General features: G+C 35.4%; 2 protein-coding genes across 3 annotated transcripts in view; both read right to left on the reverse strand.

Moving 5' to 3' along the window:
- The window catches only part of LOC107713467 (sorting nexin-19-like), a 33,394-nt gene extending 27,815 nt beyond the window's left edge, over positions 1 to 5,579 (reverse strand). The window contains exons 1-8 of one of the 2 annotated variants that reach the window (XM_016518978.1): positions 5,434 to 5,579; positions 3,161 to 4,760; positions 2,032 to 2,170; positions 1,849 to 1,949; positions 1,621 to 1,740; positions 1,428 to 1,549; positions 1,250 to 1,343; positions 895 to 1,072 (exon numbers count right to left, since the gene is read on the reverse strand). In XM_016518978.1, the coding sequence (XP_016374464.1) occupies positions 895 to 1,072; positions 1,250 to 1,343; positions 1,428 to 1,549; positions 1,621 to 1,740; positions 1,849 to 1,949; positions 2,032 to 2,170; positions 3,161 to 4,741 (2,335 nt within the window). In that variant the 5' untranslated portion in view covers positions 4,742 to 4,760; positions 5,434 to 5,579. Of the gene's footprint in view, positions 1 to 894; positions 1,073 to 1,249; positions 1,344 to 1,427; positions 1,550 to 1,620; positions 1,741 to 1,848; positions 1,950 to 2,031; positions 2,171 to 3,160; positions 4,912 to 5,433 lie in introns of both variants that reach the window. The other variant, XM_016518979.1, reaches the window with a different exon arrangement.
- Positions 5,580 to 8,713: 3,134 nt separating this feature from the next.
- Positions 8,714 to 15,000, reverse strand: part of LOC107713424 (ribosomal protein S6 kinase beta-1-like) — a 7,132-nt gene continuing 845 nt past the window's right edge. The window contains exons 2-12 of the mRNA XM_016518910.1: positions 14,902 to 14,945; positions 14,594 to 14,714; positions 13,879 to 13,947; positions 13,649 to 13,796; positions 13,240 to 13,297; positions 12,912 to 13,012; positions 12,721 to 12,813; positions 12,426 to 12,466; positions 9,560 to 9,667; positions 9,383 to 9,445; positions 8,714 to 8,855 (exon numbers count right to left, since the gene is read on the reverse strand). Of these exons, the coding sequence (XP_016374396.1) occupies positions 8,733 to 8,855; positions 9,383 to 9,445; positions 9,560 to 9,667; positions 12,426 to 12,466; positions 12,721 to 12,813; positions 12,912 to 13,012; positions 13,240 to 13,297; positions 13,649 to 13,796; positions 13,879 to 13,947; positions 14,594 to 14,714; positions 14,902 to 14,945 (969 nt within the window). The 3' untranslated portion in view covers positions 8,714 to 8,732. The remainder of the gene's footprint in view (positions 8,856 to 9,382; positions 9,446 to 9,559; positions 9,668 to 12,425; positions 12,467 to 12,720; positions 12,814 to 12,911; positions 13,013 to 13,239; positions 13,298 to 13,648; positions 13,797 to 13,878; positions 13,948 to 14,593; positions 14,715 to 14,901; positions 14,946 to 15,000) is intronic.

Consider the following 15,000-nt stretch of genomic DNA (forward strand, 5'->3'; position numbering starts at 1 on the left):
GAGTGCAACGGTGATAGATGTCCCTCTAGAAAATGCGCAAAATATGTGTTCTGTGTGAACGGCTTGGTTTCAGTTTTGATGTAAACAAGATCTTCTCCGCAATGATGTTCTCTTTTTCCGCAATATTTTGAAAGAACAACGCAGCAGCGCCAGTGGCTTTAACTGGATAGGCTAACAAAAACATTATGATGCAACGACACTTACATCGTCATCGCATCTCGTTCGCCATTGTAAAGGCTTGTTCACACCAAGGATGATAACTATAAAGATAACAATATTAGCCTCCACACCAGCGAACGATATCGTCTGTTTATTCTAAGCACACGCAAGTCTGCCGCTTTAAATTCTCTAGCTCGTTACAGCAGGATTGATTCTGATTGGCTGTCAATTTTTTTGCGTTCATCAGCTGGAGAAAAATCATTTTGAAAGTGATTCCAACGATATCGTTTCTCTTTGTCTTTATTGTTATAGTTGTGGTGTGGACTCTGCTATTCTTTAATATTGAGAACGATTTTTAGAACTATATCTTTATCGTTATCTTTATAGTTATCGTGCTTGGTGTGAACGGGCCTTAAGGCTGCCTCCTTAACACACACCTAAAATTCGAATGCAACGTTTTTGCATTCAAATGTGGATTTTTATTTTAAATTCGACGAATATTCAAAATTCAAAAAAAAAATTGACAGCCCTAGTGTCCACAGCTCATTTAAACTGAGTCAAAACTGAGGTACGTACCGAACCATCATGTTTGTGTACCGTAACACCCCTACTATATTAAAAGTCCTTGTCTGAGAAACCTTCCCCTTGAGTGAGCTGATAATTACGTCATTGAGTTGAACTCAAGAACTAATATAATAAATATTATTATTATTTCTCTTATACAAGAGTCGTTACCAGAGTCACTGAAGGCGGGTGCATTCTGTAGCTGTGCTTTGGCACATGCGCATGTTTTCATATCCCATTTAGGTGCTCCACTTCTCTCTGCATCAGCATCAAACCATGCTTTAGCCTCAAAATGCTCCTTCTCTGAGATGAAGCTCTCCAGCTCATTCAACGAGAAGCCATTGAAAACCTGTAACAACAACATCAAATCAATGTATATTCCCTGTGTTGCTGATGAGCAGAACAACTTTCAGGGTCACAATAACTACTGCAGAGTGGAAATTAGCAAAAGCAATTTTCTATTTCTCATTCACTTCCTTCTTATGGTTCATTGAAAAAGACTCAATTACTGATGACTGCTACTTACAGAGCTGCTTTCATCAAAGCAGTAAAGCACTTTGGGTTTCATGTCAGACACGTTGAGAGCAGGGGCAGTTTTACTAGAGAACCTCATTCGAGACCTAGAAATGAAACATGTATTAGTCATACAGGAAATTATTGACAGCTATAAACATTCCAAAAAACAAGCAGTTCTCCTTCTATACTTGGATTTCTTGTCAGTGGACAATTTCCCATCAGGCTCTGCGTCAATTTCATCAGTAGGACTCTGTGGTTCTGAGCGAGGGAAGGCCGTCTTCAGGGTGTCCACTATAGCATTCACCACAATCTGCCAAGTCATAACAATTTTTGATGTAAAGGGTTTCAGTCAAAACATACAATGTGCATTCTGAAAAGTACCTTGTCTATGCGTGAAACAATGAAGGGTTTCTTCACAAAGGCAATTCTTGCATCAGTGTTTAGAGCGAGAAATTCTTGCATTTCCTCACTGTTGGCCGTTTCAGGAATGGCACAAAGTTGCTGTAATAAAAGAAAACATGAATAAACATTTAAAAGAAGTTGTGTGGAATGGAATACCAACAGAAAATATAGTCCGGTTTATGTAATTTATATATTCAAAGAACGTACTCTAAGGAATGTTTCCAAAAGACCTTTCCTGGCCTCGACTTTGTCACTGTCCATGTTTCCAAATGGAAGCTCAGGAAATATTTTCTTTGGTCCTTTCACATCTCCAGTTAACAGAACAAGACAACCAATAAAACAGTGTTTTGGAAAGCTTTGAAACTGACAGGACTAATATGCTCTGCTCACTTTTAAGAATCTTGCGTAATTCTGGTTTCTCCTCCAAACGGGTCTGAAGGTTGAGGAACTCGCTGTAGCGTCGGCTGACGGTGTGATAGGCCAAGGGCTGCAAAGATTCAGGATTCTCAGAGTCCATGGCTGTCTCATACTGCAAGACAAACACATCTTTATCAAGCAATCATGTTATAATGACTTTTTGCAACACTTCGTCCTTTTGGTTACTATTACTAAAGCTTTACAGAATATCCTACAAGAATGAACTAGAAAGTTTCATGAATAGCATGATTTTTACCTACAATGTGCTCATAAAGGGCTAGAATTTATTAAATATGACTCTTGTGAGGGCTGAAATAAAATGTCACATTTTTATCTACCATTTTACTTTAAAGAAACTGTTAAATTAGACAGAAACATGACTAAAAAGTGTAGAGACTAAAATTACAGTCGAGGCACTCCAGAGATGGACTGATATTATAATTCTGTTAGATATAATAATTACTTATGTCTGACTGAAAAATCGGAAAAAATATTAAAATTCTATATTTTGTCTAAACTCATAAAAAAATAAAACACTGAAATTGAAACTAAAATCAATAGTTTTTATTAAAACGACTTTTACAAATATTAAGTAAAATAATAATTATGTATATTAATATATTATTATATATTAAAATAATAATAATAATAATAATAATAATAATAATGTTATAGCCAACATACAATAAGTGTACATGTACAATATTAAAATTCTATACAGTATTGTGTAAATTAATAAAAAATAAATACTACAAACTAAAATCAACTCCTTTAAATGTTTCACATGAATTTAGGCAGCAAAACATTATAACATTATATTCTGAATATATTAGCATTAATAATAATATATTGATATTAATATGAAAAAGGTGTCAAATTTGCCAGAGATTATATTTAACAGTGAAATTAGTCATGTTTTAAAGATAAACTTTAACTGTGCGTTAGATGACGGCAAAGGGAATCTAAATGTAAAATTAGCAGAAACGAGTGTGAACTATTAAATATCAAATATCGGCCAATTCTGGTACACTTCAACCACGATTTAACAAACTTGATAACTTAACTAACATGATTTAACAGAGAAAAGTGAGAACCAATTCACCTTTACGCTGTAGAGAGTGTAGGAATGTGAGCCAGAGCCTCGGTGCTCCTTAGCAGTGATGGTGCCAGTGATGCGGAGGTTCTGGATAATGACCGGACCCTCTGGGCTGCTGAGGTGCTCGAAGTTGAAAGGTGCCAGGGATGCCATCCCAGCTGCTGAAGAAGCCTGGACGGGTGCAGTCAAAGCCAGCTCACTGGGGTTCACCAGGCCTGGCTGGTCTGCACTCGAGTTACTCTTCTCCAACGGCTGGAGAGTGCAAAAGCTTGATGGCTCTTCCTCGGACACACCTGCGGAATGTACTGATATCTCCTTCTCTGTCATATTGGTGTAAGTTGGAAGTTCATCCTCGAGGTCTAACACAGCGTCAACTGGAGTGGTGCATTCGGCAAGTCTTTCAGAAAGAGTCTCCTCTGAACCAATCAGAACCAGCGATTCTAGGGAGCTCTGCTTGAAATCCGTTAGAGGAGATTCCAAATCAGAGTCAGTTTCTTGATAGAACGGATTGGGCTTACCGAGTCTCAGATAATCCCTGGGGCTAAAACCCAACGGAAACGGTTTGCTCAACCGTGGTTCGTCTTCCTCCAGGTTGTGTGGAGAATAAAGATCAGCGGAGTCAATGACATCAGCAAGTTCTGGTGTTGGGGCCTCCATTGCTGTAGGGGTCTCTGGGGTGACTTTTAGGGCCAGAACGCAAGGAATTTCAAGCTCTTGCGGTGTGTTTTCTTGAGGAGATACAACTTGTGGTGGAGTTTGAACTTCTACTGGTTCTGGCTCTGAGGCTGGTTCGCTGGATTTAGAGAAGATGCTTACAATCAACATGTTTAGCCAGTCTGGGTCGGACAGTTTTGCAATTAAAGGCAGCAGAACGTTGCACATTATAAGTTCGCCCACCACAAATCGACCTGTGCGGGTTTCTAAATGCGGAGGAGGTACAAGAACATGGAGAAGCAGATCTACAATGGCCCGTACGTAATTCACCTCGACAGCAGAGCTCTGAAGAGCGGGATGAGGAGGGCAGAGTTTGCTGTACGCCTCCCAGAGATCTCCATCTTTGTCCACCCCTAGATGTTTATTGGCTTCCTTGGCACTCGAATAACACTGAACGTGGCATCCAGATAGGTCTAAAACCCTCTGAGATAAAGCTTTCCTATCAACTCTTGCCACTCGACCCTTCAGCTCCAATGCCATGGAGATCATGGCATTGTGCACCTCATCCTCAAACTCTTTTTCTTTGGAAATGGTGCTGTACCATGAGGTGACAAAGTCACGTATGATCTTGCCAACTGTCTTCTGGATCACATCTTCCAGTTGTTGCCCGCTCTTGGCACTGTGCGGGATCTCCTCAAGCCTAACAAAGCGCTCTAGGTGAACAACGCTGTCTGAGTCCAGGACAGCCTGGGAACCAAGCCAACCACCTAAGACCACTAAGAGGCTTGTGAAGACACACAGGAGCCAAATGTTGACCAGCAGGTGGAACAAGACCATCCAGGCCAGCAGCGCCCCAAAGCCAAGCAGCCTCCTCTGGACCAAAAACTCAGACAAGCCCCAGGGGCTCACGTTGAGATGCTCAGGCTGAGACATTGCAGAGGTTTATGTACTCCTGTGAAGGAAAATGGAGAGACAGACCAACCAAATAATTGTGGTTCCCATTGACTTCCATTGTATGGACATTTCTCAGATATCTTCGTCCATTTTCCACCGAAGAAAGCAAGTAATTTGGTTTTGGTAGAACATGAGGGATGACCACTGATCTATAATAGAGATATGTATCAGTGAGGATAACTGTTTGTTCATTTTTGGGTGAACTGTCTCTTTAAGAATCGGATCATGAGAAACCAAATAGATGGACTAGTGTTTGAAGATTGTTTCTATACTGCATTAAAACTGTGGTAGCTTGACAGTAGCCACCACTGACATCAAAATAAGAAATTAAACAATTATATAAATGTTAAAATAGAATATAATATTGAATTACTAGTTGGTTTTACACTAGAGTACCTACTTTAGACTATGGTTACCATGACAATTGTTTATAAGGTCTGTCTAATGATCAGTGTGCAAATGTCGATTTGATATAAAATTCACTTGAATACTGTAATATTATGCATATTATTAAAACACACAAAAGACCAAGCTTAATAGAAAAGACTAGTTTGACTAATCTAGGCATCGTGACTTCATCTGTATATAATGACGTCGCTGTATGTTTTGATGGGTATCAAGCTGGCGTTTCGTCGTCTCGGTAAAATATTATTGAATTAAAATGAACTTACCTTAAATGCATATGTAATTAATGTAAGGTGCAAATTTGGACCATAACCAATTCAGGTTTAAATGCCGACTCAAAGGGCCTTGCAATGTTTTGACAGCTTCTTCCTCGTCGTCTCCGCCTCAGATGATGAAGTGCATTCAGTGTCTATCGCCCTCTAAAGGTCACACTGATCCCTGCAGCGCTCTACTACAACACAGATGACGGCTTGCGCCTGACAGCCTCAGACAACGTTCACTTTCACTGTATTTTTCCACACAATGAAAGTGAAAAGGAGACGGTCGTTCTGGCTCATATCTCCTTTCGTGTTCTACAGAAGAAAGTAAAACGTCTTTCTAAAAGACATGAGGGTGATGTGAGGGTGACGTTTTTTTGTTTTGAAAAACGTCTCTTGCTCACCAAGGCTGCATTTATGTGAGCAAAAAATATAGTAAAACCAGTAATATTGTGAAATATTATTGCAATTTAATTTATGTTTTCTATTTGAACATATTTTTAGTATCTTCAGTGTCACATGATCCTTCAGAAGTCATTCTAATTGCTGTTTTTACTGCATTTGTTTTAACTGTATGATCAAATAAATGCAGCCTTGGTGAGCATAATGGACTTTTGTCTGTGTGTGTATATATATATATATATATATATATATATTATATATATATGTGTGTGTATAGACAGATGTATCATAGTTTCAACAAAAATACTAAGCAGCAAAATCTACTTTCAACAATGATAATAATAACCATTATTAATAACTGAGCACCAATAATAATTGAACAGCAAATCAGCATATTAGAATGATTTCTTAAGGATCATGTGACACTAAAGACTGGAGTAATGATTCTGAAAATGCAGCATCGCCATCACAGAAACACATTTTTAATATATTATAGAACATTGTAATATTTTACATTGTAATATTTCACAATTATTTATTTTTATTTTTTATTTATTTTTACTATATTTAGCTTGGAGTGCTTAGTAGATTTAAGTGCTTAATAGATTTTAAAAAAATAAAAAATAAACTTACAAATATGAATGATTTCAAACTTTTTCCACACTTGAGTGGGAAAAAACATATAAAATGAAAAAGGGATGTCATGAAGGAAACCACACGAGTAGAACAAGGTGCCATGTTCTGTTTAAAGTTATAGACAATGTCAGACAATATCTTGTATTAAATGCTACAGAATGACTGAGCCACTTCCAATACAGTTCAATACAGTCAGTGAGCTGATTCTACTATATTTCAAAGCTCGTTCACTTTTAAGAAAAACAACTTAAATTTCTTAAATGTGGCATAAAACGTAAAAATGTGAACTCTCACACACTCTTAAAAATAAAGGTTCCTACATACAGTGATGCCATTGAAGAACCATTTTTAGTTCCCAAAAGAGCCTTTCAGTGAACAGTTCCTAAAAGATCCATTTTAAAGAACATTTAAAAAATCTAAAGAACCTTTTTCCAATATAAAGAACCTTTTCTGCATTTGAAAGGTTCCATGGATGTTCAAGGTTCTTCATAGAACCATTGATGCCAATAAAGAACCCTTATTTTTAAGAGTATAGTGTAATAGAAAACTACACTAATTATAAAAAATATAGTCAAATAAAAAACAATTAAATTGTAAAATAAAAACTACTGTACATCAAGTCGTTAGACCTCATGCTGCCGTACCACATCACTAGTTTGAAAGCAAAAGCAGCCCCAGCTGCCTGTTCTTCTTAGCATGGATGAATCATCCAGTGCTGTTAAAACAACTGATGTTCAACATCTGTTTCCTCAGAGACAGACAGTTATTTCCGTTATGCTGTAAATTTTAGGGAACCCCCTGGAAAACAGATGAAACAACCATACTGTTTGTCATATGCAAATACCATTAATGTTCTCCCCAGATTGTACTTCCTCTAATAGACAGTGCAAACAACGTTCAAGATTTAAATACACATTTGTATGCAACCAAGAATTCCCCATCAGCCATCCACGGGATTCTTGAAGAAAGCATTCAAAGCAACAACACAGCTGTTGCTGAAAAAGCATAAATATTACTAGACTTGACATGGCCAGGGTGAATTCAGGTAAACTGGGCCACTTTTCTTCCAGAACTCATTGATCCAGCCAATGCCATTTGGACTCAGTCCAGCTGGACAGTGATCTACAGTGCTGATAATTCTGATTGGCTCAGACAAGCTGCATATGCTAGCAAGAGCACAGAAGTGATGTAGTGATACATCCTTATAAACACAGGGCTATTAGACAGAAATGTTACCACCAGATAAAACAGACGATTTTGACGTGTGTCCTCTCTGCTGACTGGACACAAAAAGGTTTTAGCATTATATTGCATCATAAACCAGTATTTGAGTGTTCCCTTATGGACAACTCATAGACGTGTCACACAAGAGCTGCATCCTGAGGGGAAAATGTTTAAACGTATCTGCATCTGCGTTCATATCCAAATGATTTATACCAGCTAAATATCATTAAGATCAGACATTATTCATCTGTATTTGAAAAGACAGAACCTAGTTGTACACATAAAGTGTGTCGCAGAGAGCATCGGGAACATCTACACCAGTGGTTCTCAACCAAAGGGCCTCAAAATGACTCGAGTAAGACAAAACAAGCATTAAAATAAGCCAAACAAGCCATGGTTGTTCTTTGGAAAAATCAAGATTCCCACAAGTCTTGGAAAATCTGGATATATGAGATAGCCTAATTTTAAAGGTGTGATTTATAGACCTTGAAAAGTCACGAACTATTCAACTCCATGGGCACTTCATATTAAAAATACATTTTTCTAGTTAGGCCAAGCACTGAAGTATTTTATCAATAGTAAATTGTCAGTAAAAATATTTCTGAACTTGGAAAAAAAGAACTAGAAAGGTCAAGGGGCTTCAAATACTGTTGAGGACAATGGAGGGACCTTGGAGTTAAAAATAAAAAAAGTTAACCACTGATCTACAAAACATTTTTATATAACCTTTTTGTCATACTTTACATAAACGTAATAATTAAATAAATGTTCTATTCAAGTCCTGAAAAAAACGTATTTGTGTCATTGTTCTTTCTCAACGTTGATAAGAATATCAGCATATTAGAACGATCATGTGACACTGAAGACTGAAGTAATGACGCTGAAAATTTCACAATCACAGGAATAAATTACATTAGCCTAAGAAATGTCTTTAAAAACATTTAAAAACTATACCGACCCCAAACGTTTGAATGGTAGCGTTTTGTATGAATGCATGATTTTCTAATGCACATCCTTAGACATCGGGTCAAGCGATTCATATATACTCAATTAACCCATAAGAACACACCACAAAAAGTGACTATAGTTACCAAGAAAGGCTTGAATGGTGGTTCTACTTTACGTGCGAGAAGGTCGTCCCAATTAACATGTCGGAAGAAGGGATGAGTCTAGAAGACAAATTCAAGCTAATTAAAACTAAAGCCCAGCACTTCTTTCTGAATTCTGGTTAAACAATAAAACCACCAGAAAATCAATAGTGAAAGACAATCTTCACCCTATAAAGCCTATTTTTCATTTGATACACACGTTTTTAAGGCCTGGAAATTATCAATAGGATCAAAACTGGCTGAAAAACCTGTTGCACACAATCTACTACATGCCTTCTTCCATCTGATTGACAATTTATGCTTTTTTAACAAGTAAAAGGTATTCAAGTATAACTTTCTTTTCAGGTCATGGGATGCATGTCTTTATGCTTTGAAATCTTTACTGATTTTTATACAGTAAATATAAGAATAGCTTATATATTCTTAGCAATACTTCAAGATGAACACTTACCAGATGGAAGCAACTTGGGTTTACAGCAACTGCAATATTTTTTCTAAATATCAAAATATTTTTTTGACTATTATTTCATGTCAGGCTTTACAGGGTTAAGATGTTGACATTAACATTAATGTTGATGACAACAGACCTGTACTTCTGTTGCATCTCCAGGTCCAGCCCCAAGCCGAGATGAGGCATTTCTTTTCAGTAGCTGAACACAGTAAAATTATTATTACAAAATGACAGAAAAAGACTTATTAAAACATCAATTACACAACACACAATAAGTGTATTACTGGGAAAAATCAAATAGGTGTACACCTACCCTTTTGAGAAGGTCCCTGGCTTCTTGTGTGAGGTAGGGTGGGAGGTTCAGTTTGCATTTAAGAATTTTGTCAATGGTTTTTTTCCGGTTCTCTCCTGTAAATGGGGGCTAGAATGGACAAAAATGTTTTAAAAAACTTCTAAATTGACTAGATCAAGGGTTAACAAACTTTTTGATGCTAAGAACCACAAATACAGTAATACCATTGTGAGAGACCTTGCTGACAAATATAAAAGTTAACTGTATTTTATTATGGCTAAAATTCTGTTAAGTGCAATAGTTTTTAGGGATGCATCGAATGTTCGGCAACCGAAATTATCGGCCGAATAAGTGAAAAGACAGAATAAATTGTACCGAACAATGATGTGACACGATCAAATATAGGCGCGCGCTAATGCAGCAAACATGATGGCAGTGTGGAAACATTTAAAGCTGTCAGAGAAGGACGCAAAAATCATTACAAGCACCGACAGCGAGAGACTGTCTTCGCATGTCTTCGATGAGAAGAGGAAGGGTGGTTGTTGCTGGTAACTGTATGATGATTGAAATCGCGAAATGCCCTTAAACAAGTAAATAAACTTCAGAAAGTTATGTTTTCTAATGCACGCTAGGCCTATCACGATAACAACTTTTTGTTGTGCGATATATTGCCCCAGAAATAATTGCGATAAGCGATATTATTGTCATTTTAAAGACCATTTTATGCCACTGAATATATAATCATAATGTAACAGCATAATAATGCAAGAAGGCCTACACACTTCCAAATGACAACAAACTTTTAATTTTTAAGAATATTTTGATCATGGAAATTAAGTATCAAAATATTATATACCTTAAAAAACCTGAATAAATAGTAAATGAACATTTTCTAACAAAAAGTGCAAAGTAACAGGTAGAAAATTGCGAAAATTTGAGATTTTTCCATCTACAGATTTTTCCCTGACCTTCTTTTCTCTGTAAATTAAGGGTGCACACTATTGCTGAAAAACACAATCACTACTCAGCAGTCAGATGTCCGTATGCACAAAGACACAGATCCGTAAACAAGACCATATCTGCAGATGAAACCTTTTAAATTTGAACTAGCACCTCATGACTACACCACGTTATGTACGAGAAGCTGCAAAAAACACAGGCGCAAGTGGAATTTCAAATTGGGATCTGTAATATTTTCTAATGTTTTAAAAGAGGGTTCTTCTGCTCAGCAAGGCTGTTTTTTTATACAGTTAAAAATACATGCCTGATTCAAGAAGGGGGTCTGATGGCCCAAAAAATATTATTTTACTAACTTATTAATTTTAAGTTAAGTCGTGCTTTATTGGTATAATGTCTGCTAGAATGTTAAAAAAATTTCTATGTTAAGTAAATATTTTTAAATTGTTGTTTTGTAAATATTTTTTTCTTTGAAAAGCAAGACAAAACAGTAAAAAGCACATTTTGGCTATTTAATTTATGCAATGGTGAAAAAATTGGCAAAATGGGGAAAAAAAAAAACGTGAAAAACCGTGTTCGGTATTCGGTCCAGTGTTTCATTTTGTTCGACTTCGGCCAAGAATTTCGATAAGAAAATACTGATTTCCCAAAAGTACTTCTTCCATGTGGTATTATACAGTCCCCTCTAGTAGCGGCTCTAGTAAAAGAATTCAAATTTTTCCTGATAAATTTATTAAGTGGGAGAATGTGAATCATTTGTCAACAAAAAGAAACACTGAGGTCTTCCTGCGGAAAAAGCAAGAACTTCCATCAACATTAATAAATGTTATTACTGTAATTTTACTGTTGTTCTGTAAAATAAAAGAAAAAAAGAAAATAATTAATACATTTATTGTAACATTTACACAGTGTTCAGACTGGGATCTATAATATTTTCTAATGTTTTAAAAGAAATGTGAATCATTTGTCAACAAAAAGAAACACTGAGGTCTTCCTGCGGAAAAAGCAAGAACTTCCATCAACATTAATAAATGTTATTACTGTAATTTTACTGTTGTTCTGTAAAATAAAAGAAAAAAAGAAAATAATTAATACATTTATTGTAACATTTACACAGTGTTCAGACTAGGATCTATAATATTTTCTAATGTTTTAAAAGAAGTCTCTTCTGCTCAGCAAGGCTGCATTTATTTGTACGGTAAAAAATACATGACTGATTCAAGAAGGGGGTCTAAAAAAATGGCCCAAAAAAATATTATTTTACTAACTTATTAATTTTAAGTTAAGTTGTGCTTTATTGGTATAATGTCTGCTAGAATGTTAAAAAATTTTCTCTGTTAAGTAAATATTTTTAAATTGTTGTTTTGTAAATATTTTTTTCTTTGAAAAGCAAGACAAAACAGTAAAAAGCACATTTTGGCTATTTAATTTATGCAATGGTGAAAAAATTGGCAAAATGGGGAAAAAAAAAAAGTGAAAAACCGTGTTCGGTATTCGGTCCAGTGTTTCATTTTGTTCGACTTCGGCCAAGAATTTCCATTTCGGTGCATCCCTAATAGTTTTGTGACAATTATTAATTTAAAAATTAAACTGGCTTATACATTGTCATTACACTAAAATAATTTTATTTAAAAAAAAATTATTGTTGACAGTGAATGAAAATTAACTGTAGAAATGTATTTAGAAAAAAAAAATTCGGACAAACTTAAAAACAAAAAAACTATTTATGTCTTGACCAGTCTTTAGAAATCAGAATTAAATTCTATTACATTTAGGGAATATGAATATAACAAGTTCAGTAACTGGTTGTTGACATTAATTCTGAAACACAAATACATCAATTCCAGAATGTAAATACAAAACCCAAACTGAAGTATTGCAGGCTATAGTGCGCTACACTATGACAAATTCCCAAGAAGTTTATACTCACTGCTCCAGTTAACATGTCATACATCATTGGTATAATGTCTGCTAGAATGTTAAAAAATTTTCTCTGTTAAGTAAATATTTTTAAATTGTTGTTTTGTAAATATTTTTTTCTTTGAAAAGCAAGACAAAACAGTAAAAAGCACATTTTGGCTATTTAATTAAACCTCTCACACTACTGTAGAATTCATCTAAATGCATGTCACACGGGCACGGCAGGCAATGAAAAGAGACATTTGCAAAACAGGAAATTAGCTACTTGGACATCACAAGAATGTAAAGGTTTCTTTAAACGTCTCACATGTATTCAATAGTGCCACAGAAAGTATGTGTCACTGTGCCGTCATGAATCGACTCCTTACACAGCCCAAAATCAGTCAGTTTTACATGTCCTGTGATAAGATTAAAAAAACTGATTATTAGAATTAAAGATTTCTCCGTTCATTTTCAGATTTACTCCTTTCTAAACTACAAAAAGCAGCGGCCAAACCTTGGTTATTGAGCATGATGTTCTCAGGTTTGAGATCTCTGTAGATGATGCCTTTCTGATGCAGGTGTCCGAGAGCCATAGAGATTTCAGCCAAGTAAAAGCTGCGTGTGAAAAGCCCTGAGCATCATTCTGATTATCTTTGTTCATCTCATGTTGAATGTAAGGCTTATTTTTATGCATGTGTCGGTGTTCATGCGTCCTTGAAAATTGTTTAAAAAGTTGACACTTCAATAAAACACTACGTTTAAAGAGCTAATCAAAATTCAGTTTTAACGTAGCAAGTTCATGCTTTAAAAGTCACAAAACTGATCAAATCACCCTTTCTTACCAGGCCGTGTCCTCCATGAAAATCCCCTCTCGCTCAAGCTGCATGAAAAGCTCCCCACCTGCAAAAGAAAAAAGGTTTTTACCACAAACACCACAGTTTTAAGAGAAAATACAGACGGACTGATAGTAAAGCTTCACACCACATCATCTCTCAAACATCACACACTGCAAATTTACCATTTCAGCCACGAAATGTAAACCTAGTAAAAAAATGTTTTTTTTATGCATTGCACAATTTAGTTTATTATGCATTTCATAAAATGTTTAAATAAATTCCCTCTATGCAAAAAATAAAATAACCCAGAAGGAATGCCTCCAAGGGCAGAATGTATTCCTTAGCAACAGGAGGACAGCAGAAAGAATGAGTAGTTATCCATCTCTGAGACAAAGGTTGTTCTTGATTCACAAACCACTTAGGTATTCAAGGATGAGGTAAAGCTTGCCGCCCGTCTGAAAGGCATAGATTAGATCAACGATGAAAGGATGCTTGACTTCCTCTAAGATGTTCCTCTCTGCTTTAGTATGCGCTGTGTCCTTGGCGTTGCGTACAATCATAGCCTACAAGCAGCAGAATAGAGTGACATTGAGACATTGCCACAAATGTAAATGAATGCATTCAACTTTAAGGAATTTGCTTAACCTTTTTTAAAACTTTCATTGCAAATATTTTTCCTGATCCTGCACCAGATACTTTCCGAACCTGGAAAACCTACAAAAAAAAAAAGAAAAGGAAAAGGAAAAAGAAAAAGTTAAATTCAAGCCCAGACAGGTTCAAATGGAATACGCCACAATGTTATTTTTAGTAATATGTAGTTTTTATTATTTTTAAATATTACTATTAAGGTTTCAATCATTTTATTTTGGTTTTAGTGAACTAAAACTGAAATAAAAATAATTTAAACCTAAATAGTAACATTGATCAAAATAGTTTTATAGTTAGTAATTCAATGCTTCTACTTGATGTATTTCTGAGTTTTTATATTTATATATCATATTTTATTTATAGTGTATTTCAATCCACAAACAATTTTAATAGTTTTAGTTTACGATAGTAACCCCACTGCTCCATATATTTGATATTACAATACTGATATTGTATATTATTATTATACCCATTGATATTAGAACTTCTCCAATGCTGTTAAAAGTCATATTTGTGCTCTTTAGTCTATTAACATTTTAACACCGGTTTGTTTTTGCTGTTTATGTAATGCACTGTAATGTTGTGTATATAACAATAATTGTGTTCAGTACAATGTTAAGCACTTTGGGGGCACAGTATAGTGTGAAAAGTGCTTAAAAATAAATAAATAAAATGAAAATATTAGAATTAAATAAATTTTTTTTTTAAATACCTTTCCATAACCTCCTTTTCCCAACACACGGAGAAGTTCAAAGCACTCTGGACGGATATTCTCAGTGCCTTGGTTCACATTGTCCTCTGATATCTCAATCTTCTCACAGTCGTCCATGTTACTATAAGAATAAACCAGAAATAAAGCAATAATGTGCATTATTCCTCTCATCTGCATTAGAATATTGTTGTGCGGTTTAATTTTTCTAGGCAGTTTTTTTTTTTTTGAATCTGTCTAGGACACATTATTTTAATCATTAAAAATCAGATTTTTTTTTTATTATTATTGCAACCACTACACATACTTACAACTCAAAGCCACTGCACTGATCCATGAGGTCATTGATCTGAGCCTGCAGAAGAGAAGTGTGAAATGCATAATCAATAAAGGCTCAATTCCCTGCAACA

Source organism: Sinocyclocheilus rhinocerous, unplaced genomic scaffold (genome assembly GCF_001515625.1).
Source record: "Sinocyclocheilus rhinocerous isolate Xijiao unplaced genomic scaffold, SAMN03320098_v1.1 scaffold689, whole genome shotgun sequence".
Lineage (NCBI taxonomy): Eukaryota > Metazoa > Chordata > Actinopteri > Cypriniformes > Cyprinidae > Sinocyclocheilus > Sinocyclocheilus rhinocerous.